An 18,595-nucleotide genomic window follows, 5' to 3' on the forward strand; every position below is an offset into this window, starting at 1 on the left:
GCTCTTCGGAAGCATAAGTCCGTATTTTGAGGTTAGCTAGACGTTGTCTATTGCTACAGATTTCCAGTCTCACCTTGATCTACGATCAAAAAGGAAATCACACATATAGGCTTATCAGTGGGAGGAAGATTGGTTTAAAGTCTTCAATTGAGTTGAAGCAACTTTTAGGCTGTACGTCAGCTAAGGGAATCAATTGAGCAGAGCCTTCTGGGATTCAAGAAGCATAAGGAGCGCGACTATAACTGAATTGCTGTGAGGGTTTAATTCGGTCTCAACTACATTCCAGTCCGAAGTTAATTGGTAGTAGGCTAGTGTCAGTAGAGGCTTAATACAGTTTGGAGTTCACTATGAACTAGGTCCAGGGGTTTTTCTACATTTGCGGTTTCCTCGTTAACAAAGTTTCTGGTGTCTATGTTATTTACTTTTTCGCATTATATTGTTTATCTTTATAATTGAAATATCACAGGTTGTACGTTAATCAACCAAAGTAAATACATCCATCTTGTTTGTTGGGTACGACTTGATTAATTCTTGGATATTGATCTTTGAAATCGTGCAAGTACTCTCACACACAAATCAGGTTCACGGACTTGTCTCTGTATACTTTCTGATTGTGAGAGAAAGAGATATAACTCTTAATATTATTCCTTGATTGAGATTCAACAAGTTGAATTCTCTGAATTGTATTTAAGTTTGTCCATAGAGGTTGCCTAAGAAAAAGTTGGAGGTGTATTTTGGTACCCCCATGTTTTCAGTTATCATCTTGGAAAGTAAGCATTTAATCCAACCTGCTAGGACTATTTTGACTCAATATGTGCTTGAGTCCGTGGTTTCTCATCTACTAGCAATTTTCCCTATGCCGAAAAAGCTCATGGATAAGTTTGATAGTTTTTAGCGAATTTTTTTTCAAAACAAAAAGAAAAATTAAAAAGATAGTCTAAAGAGTTGTGATGGTATTGCAATGCGAAAGTCCTAGAGGGATTGGATAAAAAGAAAATAGCTGATTTGAACAATGCATTGCTTGTTAAGTTAATAATATGGAGAATGTTGATTCTGATCTTTTGTGTGCTAGGATCTTGAAGCATAAATATTTTCCAAACAATAATCCTCTTCATACTACCACTAAACATGGGTCATGGGTTTGGAAAGTGATATATGCAGGCTTAGAGATAATTAAAGAGCATTACTGGTGAGAGGTTGGAGATGGTAGTAGAATCTCTATATGGTATGATAAGCGGATTCCTGGTACATCTGACTTGCTATCTTCAAGGTTTAGGTATATGGCTCTTAAAACTGGAGATCAACTCATTATACATGATGGAATTTTGAGTTGTTGAATGAGTTGTTTGATAATGATACTGTCCTAGACATTGCAAATATAAAAATACCTATTAAGGGTGAAGATACAATGAGATGAAATCCTTCCCATGATGGTCTTTTCTCGGTTAGAGCTGCATATAGAGTGATAAATAATGCATCTCATGAACCTACTTATGGGGCTAAGCAGCTGAAATTTCTTTGGGATAGATTCCGGAAGGCTCCTCTTCCACCTAAAATATTGAACTTCATGTGAAAATATGTCATAATTGTCTCCTTGTTGGAGACAAACTTGCTAGGTATGTAATAAGTATCAATTCCATTTGTCCTATTTGTAATTCTGAAATTAAAACTTTGGATCATTTATTAATCAACTGCCACAAAAGCAAACATGTGTGGAATGCAATAGACTCTAACATCGTAAGGATTATTGGTGGGTAATCACCCAAGAAATAATTTACACAAAATGCACTTAGAGGATGACTGTCGTTTTACTATAAATGGTAGAGTAGGATCACTTAGATGGACTACGATTCCGTTATTATGGATTGTAAGGAACTTTTAAAAGGTTTTACTAGTTGGGTTTGTACTCATGTCCAAAAAATACGAATGAGGTTACACATTGTCTAGCTAAGGAAGCAATGCATAGTAGTAGTTTTTACTTTTGGGGGACTGATGCCCCTGAGTGGTTGAAAACTCTCTTTAGAATAAACTCTATGTTAATTCTGTTTAACTTTAATTAATTTGTTATTCCTACTAAAAAAAGCTTTGTCCAACCAGTTTATACAACGAGTATTTCCGTGTAGATCAAAGAACTCTCCGTGCGACCTGACCGTTCTGATTCTGAATCTTTAAGTCCCTGTTTCTCATTTCAAACTAGTCCGTACATCCCTTGTTCGATTTTCATGTGGCAACGTCTCAACTTTGTGGTCGATATTTTTTTTTTATCAGTAAAAATAATTATACAGATAAAAAAATAATGAACTACAAGAAAGTAAAATTAAACACAAAGACCTTTATATTTAGGCCAATGTGTGTCTGACCACAAACAGAAACCTTACGACTCGATCTTTGAAATAAATTCCCTCTAAAATTTTAGAGGGAATAGACCGGTACAAAATGCTAGCTTTTTTAAAGGAAATGCTATTCACAGCTCCACTTAGAGCTCAACGGTAGGTGTTGTAAGAGTATTGGTTCATGATTTTCAGCCAGGACCCACCGCTGGATAAAAAGGTTCACCATTTTAGAGATGTGGGATTTAGATGTCCTGAACTGTGAGTAGTGTGGTGTTTTTGTGCTGTGAATAGCACCACTGCTTTTTTAATGTCTTGTATAAATTTTGTGGTCGATATCTTGAGTGAAATGTGAGAAATTCCAATTTCCGTGCTTCCCGAGTTACTCTTCTCCACTAGTATCCGTTTTCGATACTGCCCACGTGGCCAGCGGATATTCAACTCCTATGGTCACCCGCCAGAGGATGCTTAACTCCTATGCTCACCCATTAGCCTATTAACCTAACTGCCCACAAACAAAGAGCCATGGTCAATAGGTCGAAAGTCCCGAATTAAGTTATACACAATTTGCCTTAAACCCAAACTTTCTTTGTTGTACTCGTGATTTTCAAGACTCGAATAACTAAACACAAGGAAGTTTGGGTTTCTTGCAGCTGGGTTTCTTGCCCTTGACCCAATCAAAAACACACGAGAGAGATTTTTGATGATGCTTTAGATGGAGAGAACAAGTTGAATTGATTGATGGACATCTAACCAACCACCTGATGTTAAGCATAACAAGAGCAAAAAAAAAAATGGGGTGAGAGAGGCTCGAACTCTCGACCTCAGGATTACTCGTATAGCTATGAGACCTACGCGCTAGCCAACTGCGCCACCACCCCATGGTGATTCATGTCTAAATTTCGAATAGTAAGACAAAAGACATCCAGTGGGTCAAAATTTATCTGGTTCATGGATAACCAGCTACCACAAAGTGTTGTTCAACAATCTGCCGAACTCATCCAAAAGAGGCAAAGAGCATTCGCCAGAAGTTCTCGTTGGATTTGCTTGATTTGTGGACTTGTTGTCTAATCACATGAGATTATTTCCATCAATAACTTCAGGATCATCATAGACTTGTGGAGTATCGCCATAGGAGTTGCTCTTATAAAGTTATCTAGATTCCACCGATCCAGAGCATATGCATCATACACACATGCACTTTCGTCGAAAGTGTTAGACGCTTACAACTCTGTGGTCCTATATCTTGCAACATATTGTGACCGCACATGATAATAGTACAACATATCATTCAAGCAAGGGACACAAAAGCAGCAACAGCAACAAAGAATGGCCTACATTACATGTTACTCGCAAGTTGGCACCATATCCCATTCCATTCTCATGCAAAACACCAACCTAAATTCTCCCAGTTAGTAATTACTTCACCCCTTCAATCACTTCAAAACAAACAACTTAAAATCTCTATCTTACAGCCATGCAATCCCCAGCTCATCACAAATCACTTTATATAAGGAGCTGCATAGCTACCAGCTTAACCATACCTTAGAAAAAAAACCTATCATATCATATACACAAGCTTTACAAGTCATCATGGCCAAAAGCAACATCTCTTCCGTTCTTCTGACCATTCTCCTTCTTTCTGCAACTTTTGCTAGTACCTTTGCTTGTGAACCCAGCTGCAAGAAACCCAAACTTCCTCCTAAAGGTCCTCCAGCAAACCCTTTCTGCCCTAGGGACACACTAAAACTCGGAGTTTGCGCCGACTTACTCGGGGGATTAGTCAATTTAGCTGTTGGTACACCACCCTCCAGCAAATGTTGCGCATTGCTCAAGGGACTCACTGATTTAGAAGCAGCTGCATGTCTTTGCACAACAATTAAGGAAAGTCTGCTGGGTATAAACCTAGAATGGTCTGTGAGTCTTAGCTTGCTGCTCAGTACTTGCAAGAAGTCTATCCCCACAGGGTTTAAATGCGCCTAGATTTCTTTATTAAGTTAGCCTTCTCTATCTCTTTCTCTGGAACTCTTTAGTCTTTATTATCTCTTTGAAAGTGTGTTTATTTATCCCTAAATGGCTACGGAGGTGATGAAGCTTGTGCGTGCCGTGTTTCTGTCAAGTGTGAGCTTATTGTCAGTACCAGTATGAATTTATTGCTAGTTATATCAAATTTGTTGCTTGTTTCGAAATTTAATGAATCTATTTTTTGTCTTCCCTAATGCGCCTTTAATTTCTTTCAAGTTTTAGGGTCACATGGTGATGGTGCAAAGGCACCTATTTTGCCAGCATATCATTGTGCCAAAAGCTTGATAGCTTTTCTTTTTTGGATAGGCAAAAATGTATATTGAATGCCAACCAGAAATAGCAAAAAAGCAGAAGATTAGGCATGGTTGATGTATAAAAATATCGTCTCTCAATTTAGACGCTGAAAAATAATTGAATCCGAGCAAGAGCAAAACCGGCTATATGTATAGCCCACCTTTACTGCTCTTCATGGGACCATGGCCGTAGTGGCATGAGCCATAGGCCCATGACATTTGGATGAACTAGGTGTACGTGGTCGCACCGTTGCAAGCATCAAAAGCAGAGATGGTTAACTAGCTAGCTTCGAGGAGACTGGTATTATGTTGACTAGAGTTAGTGCCTCAATATTACCATATTCGCTTAAATCTTGCAATGAAATTTCCGGATGTTCTTCATCACAAACATCTAAATAAATCCATGAACTCATCAAAAACAGCCGGATTTCTGCATTCGAAAATTCCTACTTGTTTGTGATCATAAATCGTTTTATTCGAAATTTGCAGTTTATATTTTAGTTAATAAAATTACCACCCACAAACTCTCTAAGGTGTTCAACATTCAGTACCATGCTATAGCGAAAATACTTTTATATACATCAAGATTTATAGATCAAATCCGCACACCACAATCATTTTTTGGTCACGTACGTGTGGTTTCTCGTGTGATACTCACCATTTCTAAAAGAGTTCACCATTCTTATGCAGCACCATTTCTAAAAGAGTTCACCATTCTTATGCAGCAGTAAGATGGTGCACATAGTGGTGTACATGGATTCCCTTGTGTATAGCAGCCAAGACGGTGAATACACAGTGACATTGATGGCTCGACAAATGGAACAGGGAGATACATAGAAGTAAGAGGCAGACAAATCACATCAAAGTGAGGAAAGCAAAAGAACAACTCACGGGATTTCATTCACAAAATTCCAACATGGTTAATGAAATCATCACGTACAATTTAAACCACCAATTAATTGATTTCAAAATCAAAATCAAAACGAACCACAAATACATTCCCTTTATTTCTCTAGAAAACAAACTAGTCCATTCCATACTGCCATGATCCATAGATTCATTATAATATCGCAACTGGTAGCTAGATAGATCTAGCAGTCACGGACTCACAGTACAAGGATTTATAGATGTACACAACTTGACACTCTTATCTCCCCCACCACAATCACATGCATTCTTTCAATCTCTATCGTAATAATCTTTATTTTCATTTGTTTAGCACAATTTGCAATGTATTGTCAGGTAAATTCAACTGTCATGTTCATCGCATCACGCATGTTCCCATCTACTGCTGTTTCATTATTTATTATTGGCGCCATACTGCCATGGTCAAATGACAATTTACCCGTAATTAGCCCCAATCCTAGTCCTAAAGAACGGCTAATTATTTTTTTCTGGAATAAGTCAATTCTGCGATTGATACGTTACAGCGGCGGAACTATGTATGTGCAGGCAGATGAATTTTCAACTGGCTACCAAAACCTTTAAATTTGCCATTTTATTCATCATTTGCTTCACTTAATGGATTTTTTTACCCCCTTGATGGAAGGAGAAAAAAGAATGATTAAGGCCACTCAAATAATCAGTTGATTACATTAACAAGAACTATATACAGCACATATATTATAAATTTATAACAGCAAAATCTCTATATTATATTTGAGTAAGTAGCAGTAGTACTGGTAATTATAGTACGGTTTGTCGTCCTGTTATCTTAATAATGATAAGTCAATGAGTTAGGTACATCTCTTACAGTTTGTACTAGAAAGATCAGTAGTCGTCCATCTAGTATCTTAGATATCAAACACGAAAATTATTACTGTCCTACATTCACAGATATATGCCGGTAGCTAGATACGATTATCTTTTGTATATAGAATAGTTCACTGCACTCTTTGTTTCGGTAAATTTTGTAACTTCATGGTATGTATGTATCTCCGACTTGGCATGCATTTGGCTGATTGTCATAGGAAGCGGCAACCGATCTCGGTTTCGTTTAAAAACCCTTCAATGGTGTTTAAAATCCGCAAAGTTAAAGAACCGTGAACACTTAACTAAATGCACATGCCATTACTTGAATGACGACCAGCTGTACCAATTTTTCTTTATGACGCATGAAAATTCATTCCTCTCGTTCCTCCCAAATTTGTTGCCATGTAGGGAATTAGTTGTGCAACATTACTTGAGTAATTGGTCACATCAAAAATTTAGACACAAACTATACGTTGATCTTTGAATTTCTTGTACTTCGGTGGCTCTTAAGTTTGAAAAAAGAAACTAGATTAATATAGCATCAAGCCAATGCAAATCCATACAAAATAAATACCCCCAAAAACAGAGCTTCATAGATGCGCTCAATAAGGATTTTCCCAATAATAATCAAACAATTGGAATTACATTTCTCAGTGGCTCGTTATTGGTGACCTTTCTGACTCACATGCACCTCCCTCCCTCGTGAAGAAGCTATATTTACTGGATGCATTTGGCAGTTTCTATCCACTGTTTCACTGCACTACCCAGGACTTAATTTACTGCAAGTCTGCAACCTGAACAATTGTTGCTTCCCATAAGTCTAATCATATAATCGAGTAAAAAAATATAATCGAGCAAAAAAAAAAAATGAATAAGTCTCATCATATACATACACACTTTAGAGGCTTAAAAAATAAAAATGGATCGAGCAAAAAAAAAAAAAGAATAACTCTCATCATATACATACACATTTTAGAGGCTTAAAAAATAAAAATGGACAGAAAACGCGTCAATTGCTAGCCGTTTGCATGCCACTTGCTTATTAATGTCAACCTGGTGTATTTTCAATCATGCATTTCTCTAGTGAATCTGCCTTTAACCAGTTTCTTGCGGCCAAAGGATGAGTAGGGTGTCTAAGCCGAAGCCGTACATGCAAACATCAAAAAGAGCGTGACCCCCATATCAAGACTCCTTAAAATATTTATATCAATGAAAAATTACCCAAGACAAGAGTAATTTACTACTTGTAATTTGCCTTCCCCAAAAGACTGTATATGTAATTTTATCCATGGACATCAAGATCATGATGAATATGGAGGTGCACATGACCAATAATTAGAAAAAAACAACAGAAAACAACCAAGATAATATTGATAATATAAAACGAAAATCATAATAACATATAGTGCCGTATATACACGTACTGAGTATAGGTTTGTATAATTGGATTAATGTTTTTGTAAAGTATTGGCCAACTAGCAAAACCCTTGGCATTTACCTTTGTATGTTCACGTGAATTTCTTTTAGGGTTTTCATTTCATATTTGTTAGAAATCCATGGACCTAACTAATCTCGAAAACCGGCTTGCAAGGTTAGGGTTGTTCATGGCTTATTAAGCATGGATTCTAAGTTGTCCTAGGGGATGTGGTACTATTTAACACCTCCCTCAACGACTAGGGCTACATTGATGGGTGGTACGGAAATCACGGACACACGGATGGACATGGGTGCGTTGAGAGGGGTCTGGCTATGATACCATGTTAGAAATCCATGGGCCTAACTAATCTCGAAAACCGGCTTGCAAAGTAGGGTTGCCCATGGCTTATTAAGCATGGATCCTAGGCTGCCCTGGGCGATGTGGTACTATTTAACAATATTCACCATCTCTATAAAAGCTCTAAGTTGTCCACTGGTCATCCGCACTCCCAACTATCATCATACCTCTCCTTCATTCTTCATCAAACAAAAACTTCTAAAAGCGAGAGATCACTTAGATGAGAGCCATGGGTTCAGCAAGAGTTTCAGCTCTTCTCTTCATTTGCATGCTTTTCATTTCATCACTTACTCCTATTCTTGGTTGTGACTGTCCTCCTGGTAACAAACCACCACACAAGAAACCTAAGACACCCAAGAAGAAGACTCCCAGTTACAAACCTCCCAGTCATGGTAATCCACCAGTATCACACCCACCAAAAGTTAAACCACCAGTCACACTTCCTCCTATTGTGAACCCACCAGTTACAATCCCACCAGTCGTGAAACCTCCAATTACAATCCCACCAGTTGTTAAACCTCCAATCACTATCCCACCTGTTGTTGGTCCACCCGTAACTCTGCCTCCTGTTGTTAATCCACCAGTAACAATCCCACCATATGTTAAACCACCAAAGACTGTTGTACCTTGTCCACCACCTCCAGTGAAACCAGCTAGTTGCCCTATTGACACTCTTAAGCTCGGTGCTTGTGTAGATCTTCTCGGTGGGCTGGTTCACATCGGTCTTGGAGATCCTGCTGTTAATGAATGTTGCCCTGTGCTTTCAGGACTTGTTGAACTTGAAGCTGCTGTTTGCTTGTGTACTACCTTGAAGGTCAAGCTTCTTAACTTGAATATCTTTGTTCCTCTTGCACAACAACTTCTTGCTACTTGTGGAAAGACTCCTCCTCCTGGCTACACCTGTTCTATCTAGACTCAGGTAAAGTAGATTTATATTTCCTCATGCACTTTGAATATATACTTTTTTTAGGAGTCTAAACTAATAAATAGCTTGCAACCGCTGAATTACACAACACTGCAGATCAGTTTTGATGACACAGTAATGCCATGATGAACAAGATACTAGTACTAGGTATAAAGCTCAGATCTCACACACAATAACTCACACTGTTCATTTCATTCATGTTAATCATGGGATCAACTTATTTACAATGAATGTCACTATCTTAGAATAAACTTAGAATGTCAATGTTGGCAGTGTAGTGGACTCAACAGTATACCAAAGCTTGTTTAACTAGCTACTAGCTAGCTATAGCTACTTAATATAGCTTGTTCTAACAGCCATTTCCATTGGAGATTTGGGTTTAACTACATACTCATCTGTTAGGTATCCTTTATGTTTTTCAGGTTGCTAGATTTGAATGATCAAGATGATGATGATGAATGGACATGAGAGGATGTCTGATAGTAGCAGTGCTGATGAAGTTTTTACGCAATTTGTCTTTAAGTTTTAAATTATTTCCTTGTTGATTGGTACTATTAATGATGTTTGGTTTCATCGTTGTACACATTTTCTTGTTTCCTTGTCATTGTACATGTTGAACGTGAATTTGTGGTAGTAAAGCAACAGTAAGAAAAAGAAGATGCTTTCTTATAGCATCTTTTGTTTTTTTACCAAAAAGTGTCATTTGCATTATTCTCCATTTCCATGTGGTCAGCTGAACAATTATGTTTGTTTCTTTGATTTGTAAAAGGAGGAAAAGAAAAAGTTTAAGCAAAACATGTACCTGTTTTTTCATTAATTATCATGATGTCATTAGATTAAGAAATTAAGAAAAGCTAACCTTAAGTAGAAAATATAAGCAAAAATAAAATAAAATGCAAGATTGGGCTGAGTCTGCTTAGGAGGGGCAGGCTCAGTAGTTTTGGATGATTGGATCTGTCAGGAGGGTCCATGCCATGTACGTACTAAAGATAAAGTAAAATGTTTATCTTTTGTAGTTCAGTTGCACCCAAGAAAAAGTCTCCACACAAATAGGGAGTTTTTTTTTTTACTGAATATCAAAGAAAAGAATGACAGATAGATAGAAACAGAGAGAATTGGTTGGTTTAGACAAGAATGAATTCCGAATTAGATGGTCAAAACGGAGGTTGGAATTGATTAGTATCCGGGAGGTGAAGAAGGTCTCTCTTCTTTTCTTAGTTTTAGTGATGAGAGATATATAGAGATAGAGGTGGAGTTTTTCTAGCGCGTTTCATCAAAAATCTTACTCCCATGCCCATGCTAGAATGCTTCTGCCGCGCTTATGAAATCATCCCTGTTTCTCATTCTGTATTGTGTTTATCTATAATCATCTCTGTTCTCTGTATCATCCGAAGTACATAAGCAAAGCAATAAAACCCAACTGATTAATCAATAATCATATTTGTCCTCCAGTCCTGCGCATTAATTTCCTTGGTTGCTTATTCAGCAGGTAATATTTTGTGATGAGAGGAGCAGGCAAAATAAAACAAAAAATGTTAAAAACTTTAAGGTTTTGCGTCTTTTAATTGCTGCCTGATAAAAATTGCAGGTGTGATGATGGTTTGTTGGCCATACTTCGATCCAGAATTCGAGAACCTCACCGAAAAGATATATGGTCCAAGGTTAGTCCTCATTTTACTTTCCTTACTTCCGAACAAGCCCCACTGGGCGCAACCTCTGACCCTATAGGGGTTGTTGTGAGACCCTTGTGAGTACCCCATAGGGAGAATTGAAATGGACTCTCAATCAAAGAGAGGTTCGAGGTTCGAATATCCAATAACAATTTATTATTAAGTATTAACTAATGCTTTCATAATCAAAAGGGGAAATTAGGCTCAGGCCCAACCCATGGATAACCCATAATATGAGGCCCTTAATTAAAAAAAGTTTAAATCTAGGCCCCGAGTTTTTAAAAGACCTTGATACCCTTATGCATATTGTCAAGCCCATAATTAAATAAAATTTAAATCTAGGCCCAAAATTATTAAATCTAAGCCCGAAATTATTAAAATACAGTGCGAAGGTGTAAACAGAAGTTACACATGCATATGGCATGTGTAACCAGAAGTTACACATCCTTATGATATGTGTAATGCAAAGTTACACTTGTATATATATGCAAATAAATAGACATCAAAAAAAAAACACAAAAAAAAAAGTTATTACTTTAATATTCATTTACAATAATTTCTTAGCATGTGTAACTAGAAGTTACACACGCATCTGTTTAGTGTAATTGAGAGTTACATATGTGTTTATCTAGTGTAACTGAGAGTTACACATGCATCTGACTTGTGTATTCAGCGTCAACTCCAGTTCCAGCGAGACCATTACCACGTTTAAGCAATTAGCTTTTATGAAGTTATCTAAAACCTGAAATATAACAACAAGCAATCAGTATTTATACGATTAAAATGAACAGTACATAAAACAATGTATATTTCAGTTTCACAAGCATCTGACTAGTGTAGCTAGCGGTTACACATGCATCTGAATTGTGTAACTGAGAGTTACACATGCATATAACATGTGTAACTAGGAGATACACATTCACCTGGCTAGTGTAGCTAGCAGTTACACATGCATATGACTAGTGTAACTAGGAGTTACACATACATATTGATATGTGTACCCAAAATCAGTATGTGTAAGTAAAAGTTACATATGCATATCCCATCAAATTAGCATGTGTAACTATAAGTTACACATCTAATTTGCATGTGTAACTAGTAGATACACATTTATGTGGCTTGTGTACCTAGAAGTTACATATTTAATTAGCATGTGTAACTACTAGTTACACATCCATAGTCTGCCAATGCTAGTTAAACGTGCAAATTGTCATGCATATGGCTTGTGTGATGTGCAGTTAAACAGATGTATGAGTTAAGTGAAACCATTCCAGACCTATATCCATATACTACCTTTCAAGAAAAAGAAGTAGCTAGTCGTAAGTAATCAAGAAGCTAGAACACTTCTCAGGTACGTATAAATACAACTTCCGTATAAATACAACAATGTATATTCAGTTTCACAAACATCTGACTAGTGTAGCTAGCAGTTACACATGCATATAACATGTGTAATTAGGAGTTACACATTCATATTAGTATCTGTACCCAAAATCAGTATGTGTAAGTAAAAGTTACACATCTAATTAGCATGTGTAGCTCGAAATCCCACATCTAATTAGCATGTGTAACTAGAAATTACACATCTATTTAGCTTGGGTAACTAGAAGTTACACATCCACTTAGTTTGTGTACCTAGAAGGTAAGCAACAATTATCCTATCTATGTAGCTTGTGTAACTAGAAGTTACACATCCACTTAGTTTCTTATGATATCCCTTTTCATAAGAACCTTCAATATATAGAACATAAACTTTATATCCCAGGATGTGTAACTGCTAGTTACACATCCTGCTAGTTACTGTTAGATCATCTCCAAACTGAATGATGGCCCTTTACTGAGAACAAGCTGGCCATAAAGAAACTTCCAACCAATGTTATCTAGTAATTCCAATATGATTGATATACCTTTTCATAAGAACCTGCAAATATAGAACATAAACTTTATATCCTAGGATGTGTAACTAGAAATTACACATCTATTTAACTTGTGTAACTAGAATTTATGCATCCACTTAGTTTGTGTACCTAGAAGGTAAGCAACAATTATCTTATCTATATAGCTTGTGTAACTAGAAGTTACGCATCCACTTAGTTTCTTATGATATCCCTTTTCATAAGAACCTTCAATATATAGAACATAAACTTTATATCCCAGGATGTGTAACTGCTAGTTACACATCCTGCTAGTTACTGCTAGATCATCATCCAAACTGAATGATGGCCCTTTACTAAGAACAAGATGGCCATAAAGCAACTTACAACCAATGTTATCTAGTCATTCCAATATTCATGATATACCTTTTCATAAGAACCTGCAAATATAGAACATAAACTTTATATCCTAGGATGTGTAACTAGCAGTTACACATCCTGCTAGTTACAGGTTTCAGATAACTAGCAGTTAGACATCCATATGCCAACATATATGGATACCTAGAAATGTGAAAATCACAATCAAATTTTATGAGTCATGTTTACCTGAAGCTCACTCGACAACACCATCCTCATCTGCTTAACCACTTTTGTGGTATCAATATCAACTCCACCACTCCCTGCAATCCATACATACACGTAAAAAATGTATAGAGTCATTAAGAACCTTATTTTTCTGAAACTTCATTTGGTCAAACAAAAAATTCACAACAATTCACAAAAAACAAAAAACAACAGAAAAATACAAATTCCATGCTAAAAATACAACATGATACATATGTTCCACATACTGTATAACAAAAAACAGCATGTCTACATCATCAATTTGAAGTTGTTCTTCTGCAACAACATTGTTTCTTCATCCTCTTCTCAGTATCAAACAAAAACTCACAAGAAATTCACAAAAAACAAAACAACAAGAAGATATATATACAAATTCCATGCTAAATATACAACATGATATACATGTGTAACCTTATGTTACACATACTGTATAAAAAAACAGCATGTCTACATCATCAATTTGAAGTTGTTCTTCTGAAACAACATTGTTTCTTCATCCTCTTCTCAGTATCAAATAAAAAACTCACAACAAATTCACAAAAAACAACAGAAAAATACAAATTTCATGCTAAAAATACAACAAGATACATATGTGTAACCTCAAGTTACACATACTGTAACAAAAAACAGCATGTCTACATCAATTTGAAGTTGTCCTTCTGAAACAAAATTGTTTCTTCATCCTCCTCTCAGTATCAACAAAATATAAACAACAAATTCACAAAAAATTCTCGGATCGGACATGCAAGAACAACAAATAATCGAAAAAAAAATGAAAAAAGTTTTGAAATCAAGCCAAATAAAATTCGTACCTAGATTTGTTGTTTTCCTTCTTCTGAAACAATATTATTTCTCTTCTTGTTCTCAGTATCAACCAAATCAAAAAATATAAAAACAAAATAAGAAAGATCCAAATCATAAAAATCGAAATCAATGGAATTCAAGACTAGATCGAAAACACACTATGTTGATTTCTCTATTCCAACCTGTTTTCTTCCTCTTCTCAGACTCAGCAAAATCCAAGCAAAAAAAACGATAATCAGTAGAAAATCGAAATTAAAAAATAGATCAGAAAAAACTAGTGAATCAAACCTATTTTATACAAACAAAAAATAAAAATTGATACAAACCTATTTGTTGTTCTTCAATGCAGCGTCTTCCTCTCGTCAGATCTGAAAACAACTGAATCAATTCAACGATTTTCTGGGAAATATGTGTTGTTCTTCCTCTCGTCTTCAATACAGCGAATCAAAAATCAACGCACTTGTTTGTTGTTCTTCAATGCAACGATTTTGTGAAGAAACAATTCGAATTCGGAAGATTTAATATCATGAAGAGAAAATCTAGTGAAAGGAAGATGCAGATACAATTTTGCCGAGAGATCTTTTGCCGAGAGAGAGAAAGTGAAACAGGAAATGAATCTGAAAATGAAACTCATAGCCTATTTTATTAGGTATATATAGTCAAGGGTATTTTTGGTATTACTAATTTCTTCCAAACCCTAAACTTTATTACCAAGCCCTGAAATCTAAAGTTCTGGGCCTAGAAATATCAAAAAGTTTAATTATGAAGTTTATAGTAATGAATCCATTTGGTGGGGCTTGAAAATATAGAACCCATTTAGTTGGGTGATTCTAGTATTTTTCACTAATCAAAATTGCATTACAGTTACAAAGTTTGTATTGACAATGAGAGCTGTAAAGAATGTACAGTTGTGAAAGTAGACACATTGAATAAACAAGGTCTACTTCTTCGGGTAATTCAAGCATTAACAGATATGAACCTCACAATATCTAAGAGCTACATTTCATCTGATGCGGAATGGTTCATGGATGGTACAATTTACGCTAGCTCTGACCCGCTATACGCATCCCCCCTCATCATCAAATGAATCGTTTAAATAGTTGTTCTTCTCTGCAGTCTTTCATGTCAAAGATGATAAAGGACACAAACTTACTGACCATAGTGTTGTCAATTACGTTCAACAGGTATGATCATATTCAGTCTGTCCTCTAGGCCTAAATTAAGAAGCGTAAACTTATTATTGTATGACAGAATATGCAAGCCATTGGTACAACTAAAGAGTTACTTCGAGACCCAAACAAGAGTGAGGTTGACACCTCGGTAGGAGCAGTTATCAGGTCAGACACATTGACAGACCATACAGCGATTGAATTGACAGGAGCTGATCGACCGGGTCTTCTATCTGAGATATCAGCAGTCCTAGCTGACTTAAGGTGCAATGTTGTAGAAGCCCATGCTTGGAGCCATAATGAGTATCTTGCTTGTGTGGCTTACATCTCTGATCAATCCAACTCCAGCCGTAATGAAGACCCCAACCGGCTTGCAGTCATCAAAGATCATCTATCGACTGTCATCCATGCAACGACTCCCATTGATGACACTGAAGCTTATAATGATCAAAGAGTTGAAACTGCAGATCTGCCTGGTGGAGGAAGAGATAGAATGACAACAAATGTTGAGCACCCATTGCACCAACTAATGCTTGGTAGTCGTGACTTTGAAGGACGAGTTGGATCAGTAAGCAACAACTCTTCATCACCTTCTGTGTCGATAAATGTAGTTGGTGATGGAAAAAAGATAGTTGTGTCAATAGAGGGTTGTAAAGAAAAGGGGTATTTAGTAGTTCGCGTAGAATGTAAAGATCGACGAAGGCTTATGTTTGATACAGTTTGCACACTCACAGATATGCAGTATGTTGTTTTTCATGCTTCAATAAGTAGTCATGGAAATTCTGCAATTCAGGTATCACTTTACACCATATTTTTGAAATTATCTTCCCTGACATATTAGTACTAAAAAAGTAACATCAAACTAATGTTTACAGGAGTATTATATCCGGCACATAGATGGCCACACGTTAATATCAGAAACAGAAAAACGAAGAGTTGTGAAATGCTTAGAAGCCGCCATCGAACGTAGAGTCTGCGAGGTAATGATTCATAAAAATGCATCTAAAGAATCTTATTTACAATTTCAAATAAACTTATATTTTTTTCTTGGTTGGTGTAGGGTATCAGACTAGAGTTATGTGCTAACAATAGGGTAGGTTTGCTTTCGGACATAACACAGATTTTCCGTGAAAATGGCCTTGTCATTGTTAGAGCAGATGTGGCGACAGAGGGTGGGAAAGCCATGAATGCATTTTACGTTCGTGATGTCTCTGGAAGTGAAGTAGACATGGAAATTGTGGAGTCAATGAGGAAAGAGATAGAGCCTCTTGCACTTGAAGTAAGGAATGATTCACCTTCCTCTACTTCTCTGGATCGGCCCCGATTATCTTTAGGTGGTCTCCTGAAATCACACATTGGACGTTTATCTCAGAATTTCTCTTCGATTAAGTGAAAGAAACGTAGCATGGCGTTAACTGTTCATATCTGAAAAATTTATGTAGATAAATTTTTTTCGTTATTAGTATTATTGCTTCAAATTTTTAGTTGTAAATAGTGGAAAGTAACTTGTCTGAATGAATTACCAACCATGATGTTAATAAGCGATGTAAATACTTGATTAATTAGTCTAATAAGAGGACTGGATTGTCTTCCTTTTCTGTAGTTTGATAATGACATATATACCTTGCAAATTATCCTTTTCTGTAGTTTGATAATTACTCTTCTTTGGTACAGAATTTAGCCATATAATGGCATACCACCAACACCAGTGTGCATCAAAAAACTTTTTTTGGCCGGTCAAAATAAACTGGTGGTCAGGGTTTGACTTTAACTTCCTACAATTTCATTTCATGCACCTGGGCATTAAAGCATACTCAACATGCTACGGTTCAAAATGATTAGGGATAGGGTTTTTGATTTTTATATTTTCTGGGCCAATCTAGGGTTAGTGTTGCCTTTTTCTCATCCTCAAAACTCTGTCTTTTCTTCATCCTCAGGAATAGATGAACAATTTTTTGTTCTTGTAAAAAAATTCGAATCACGAGAAAGCACATGACAATGTTTATTCTTTTGGTCTTACTGATGTCTGACTCGAAAGTTAAACATGGTCAATATTCTCATTGGTATGACTAGGAAAAGAGACTCACATATTAAAAAACTTAATCGAGAAAAATGCTTATTAGAGAAGGAAATAAGTGACCTCGAATTAAGATCGGAGAAAAACGCCTTGGAATTAAAACGTCTACAAGATACTCCTTCAACTTTTTGTAGTCTACCCGTCAGTGAATCAAAATATGTTGCCATATCTGCTGATTCTGGAAAAATTAAGGAACTTGAGGAAGAGATCGCCTATTTTAAAAATGACACTCATAAAATTTATATACATAATCCTCTTCTATAAGCATGTGCTAAAATTGTACCTGCACACTCAGAAGCTAAATAGTTCAATTTTTATGATAAAGAAAAAACCGTTCAACTTGATATCAAATAATCAATTAATAATTCTAGTACTAAAACAACTCACTCTGATCCCTAAGAACTCAGAAATGTTGCTGGTTTTATAAATCGGAAGGATAAAATCGGAAAAACACTTTCGCAAAAAAAATGTAAATTTAGATTGGAAAACAACTGATTCAATGTTCTTAAGAATACATTAAATTTTGTTTTCAAGAGTATGACTGATATTCAAAATTATAAACCCCTTGGTTTTGGAGTAATGTATGCTAATAATTATCGCATAGTGAAGATCCCTATGTTCATCAGTCCTACTCACTCCAATAAAAAACGAGTTGTTAAGTACACAAACCATCTCTAAATGAGCAATATGAAAAATATGTCTTTAAAGACTTGGGTTCCCAAAAGATCATTTATTCCTACAATAACTTGTTGGGAAAATTCATCCAAAGAAGCAGTTTAGTTGCAAACATAAACAAGTCAATTATAGGTTATAAAGATCGCCGTCAACACTATTAATCTCAAAGAAAAATAGTCAAACTCCGATAATAATTGTGATTGTATCTCATACAGGAATGACAGTAATATTTAGGACAATTTTCCTTGTGATCATTCAAAGGAAAATCCTTAAAGGGAAGAGTTGTGGAAAATTTAAAAACTGGTTTATGACTCATGGTGACTCTGAAGATGCTCACCCCAATGAAACTGAAGTGCTTGGAAATTACATCCTCATCAGTTAAATATCATATTAACGTGAGGATTGCATAATAAAATAGGTGTTCTATTTTTTTAATAGTTATGTTATTCTCGTTTTTTGATTATTGGTTAAATCTTGTTATCCATCACCCTCTGTGTATTTTATATGTTATGAAGTATTTGATGGAACCCTTATAGTGTCTCAATAGTTGTCGATTTTCTTGTAATTGTTGCCATTAAATCTTAAGAAGAGAATAATTTTCAT

General features: G+C 36.0%; 2 protein-coding genes and 1 non-coding gene across 5 annotated transcripts; 2 read left to right on the forward strand and 1 right to left on the reverse strand.

The window, feature by feature from the left end:
* Positions 1 to 3,125: 3,125 nt before the first annotated feature.
* On the reverse strand, positions 3,126 to 3,211 carry TRNAM-CAU. Its single transcript is given in 2 exon segments — positions 3,126 to 3,161; positions 3,174 to 3,211. It is a non-coding gene; the product is annotated as a tRNA-Met (tRNA).
* Positions 3,212 to 8,302: 5,091 nt separating this feature from the next.
* LOC113282771 (36.4 kDa proline-rich protein-like) lies at positions 8,303 to 9,896 on the forward strand. The gene is made up of 2 exons (XM_026531842.1): positions 8,303 to 9,093; positions 9,522 to 9,896. The coding sequence occupies exon 1, from the start codon at positions 8,395 to 8,397 to the stop codon at positions 9,085 to 9,087; it is 693 nt and encodes a 230-aa protein (XP_026387627.1). The 5' UTR covers positions 8,303 to 8,394; the 3' UTR covers positions 9,088 to 9,093; positions 9,522 to 9,896.
* Positions 9,897 to 10,302: 406 nt separating this feature from the next.
* LOC113282772 (ACT domain-containing protein ACR2-like) lies at positions 10,303 to 16,842 on the forward strand. 3 transcript variants are annotated; one of them, XM_026531843.1, is made up of 7 exons: positions 10,303 to 10,588; positions 10,688 to 10,760; positions 14,936 to 15,102; positions 15,188 to 15,255; positions 15,323 to 16,033; positions 16,116 to 16,220; positions 16,301 to 16,842. In XM_026531843.1, the coding sequence occupies exons 2-7, from the start codon at positions 10,693 to 10,695 to the stop codon at positions 16,631 to 16,633; spliced, it is 1,452 nt and encodes a 483-aa protein (XP_026387628.1). In that variant the 5' UTR covers positions 10,303 to 10,588; positions 10,688 to 10,692; the 3' UTR covers positions 16,634 to 16,842. The 3 variants fall into 3 exon arrangements, with proteins under 3 accessions (XP_026387628.1, XP_026387629.1, XP_026387630.1); XM_026531844.1 differs by having other exon boundaries at positions 10,305 to 10,588; positions 14,421 to 15,102; XM_026531845.1 differs by lacking the exon at positions 14,936 to 15,102 and having other exon boundaries at positions 10,305 to 10,588.
* The last annotated feature ends 1,753 nt before the right edge of the window (positions 16,843 to 18,595 follow it).

The sequence above is a fragment of the Papaver somniferum genome, chromosome 5 (genome assembly GCF_003573695.1).
Source record: "Papaver somniferum cultivar HN1 chromosome 5, ASM357369v1, whole genome shotgun sequence".
Lineage (NCBI taxonomy): Eukaryota > Viridiplantae > Streptophyta > Magnoliopsida > Ranunculales > Papaveraceae > Papaver > Papaver somniferum.

Bases quoted from the DNA above. Each gene is read 5' to 3' on its own strand.
- LOC113282771 (XM_026531842.1), top strand. From the start codon at position 8,395: ATGAGAGCCATGGGTTCAGCAAGAGTTTCAGCTCTTCTCTTCATTTGC.
- LOC113282772 (XM_026531843.1), top strand. From the start codon at position 10,693: ATGATGGTTTGTTGGCCATACTTCGATCCAGAATTCGAGAACCTCACC. The intron at 15,256-15,322 runs GTATGATCATAT...ATTGTATGACAG, and splicing joins TTGTCAATTACGTTCAACAG to AATATGCAAGCCATTGGTAC. The intron at 16,034-16,115 runs GTATCACTTTAC...TAATGTTTACAG, and splicing joins ATGGAAATTCTGCAATTCAG to GAGTATTATATCCGGCACAT.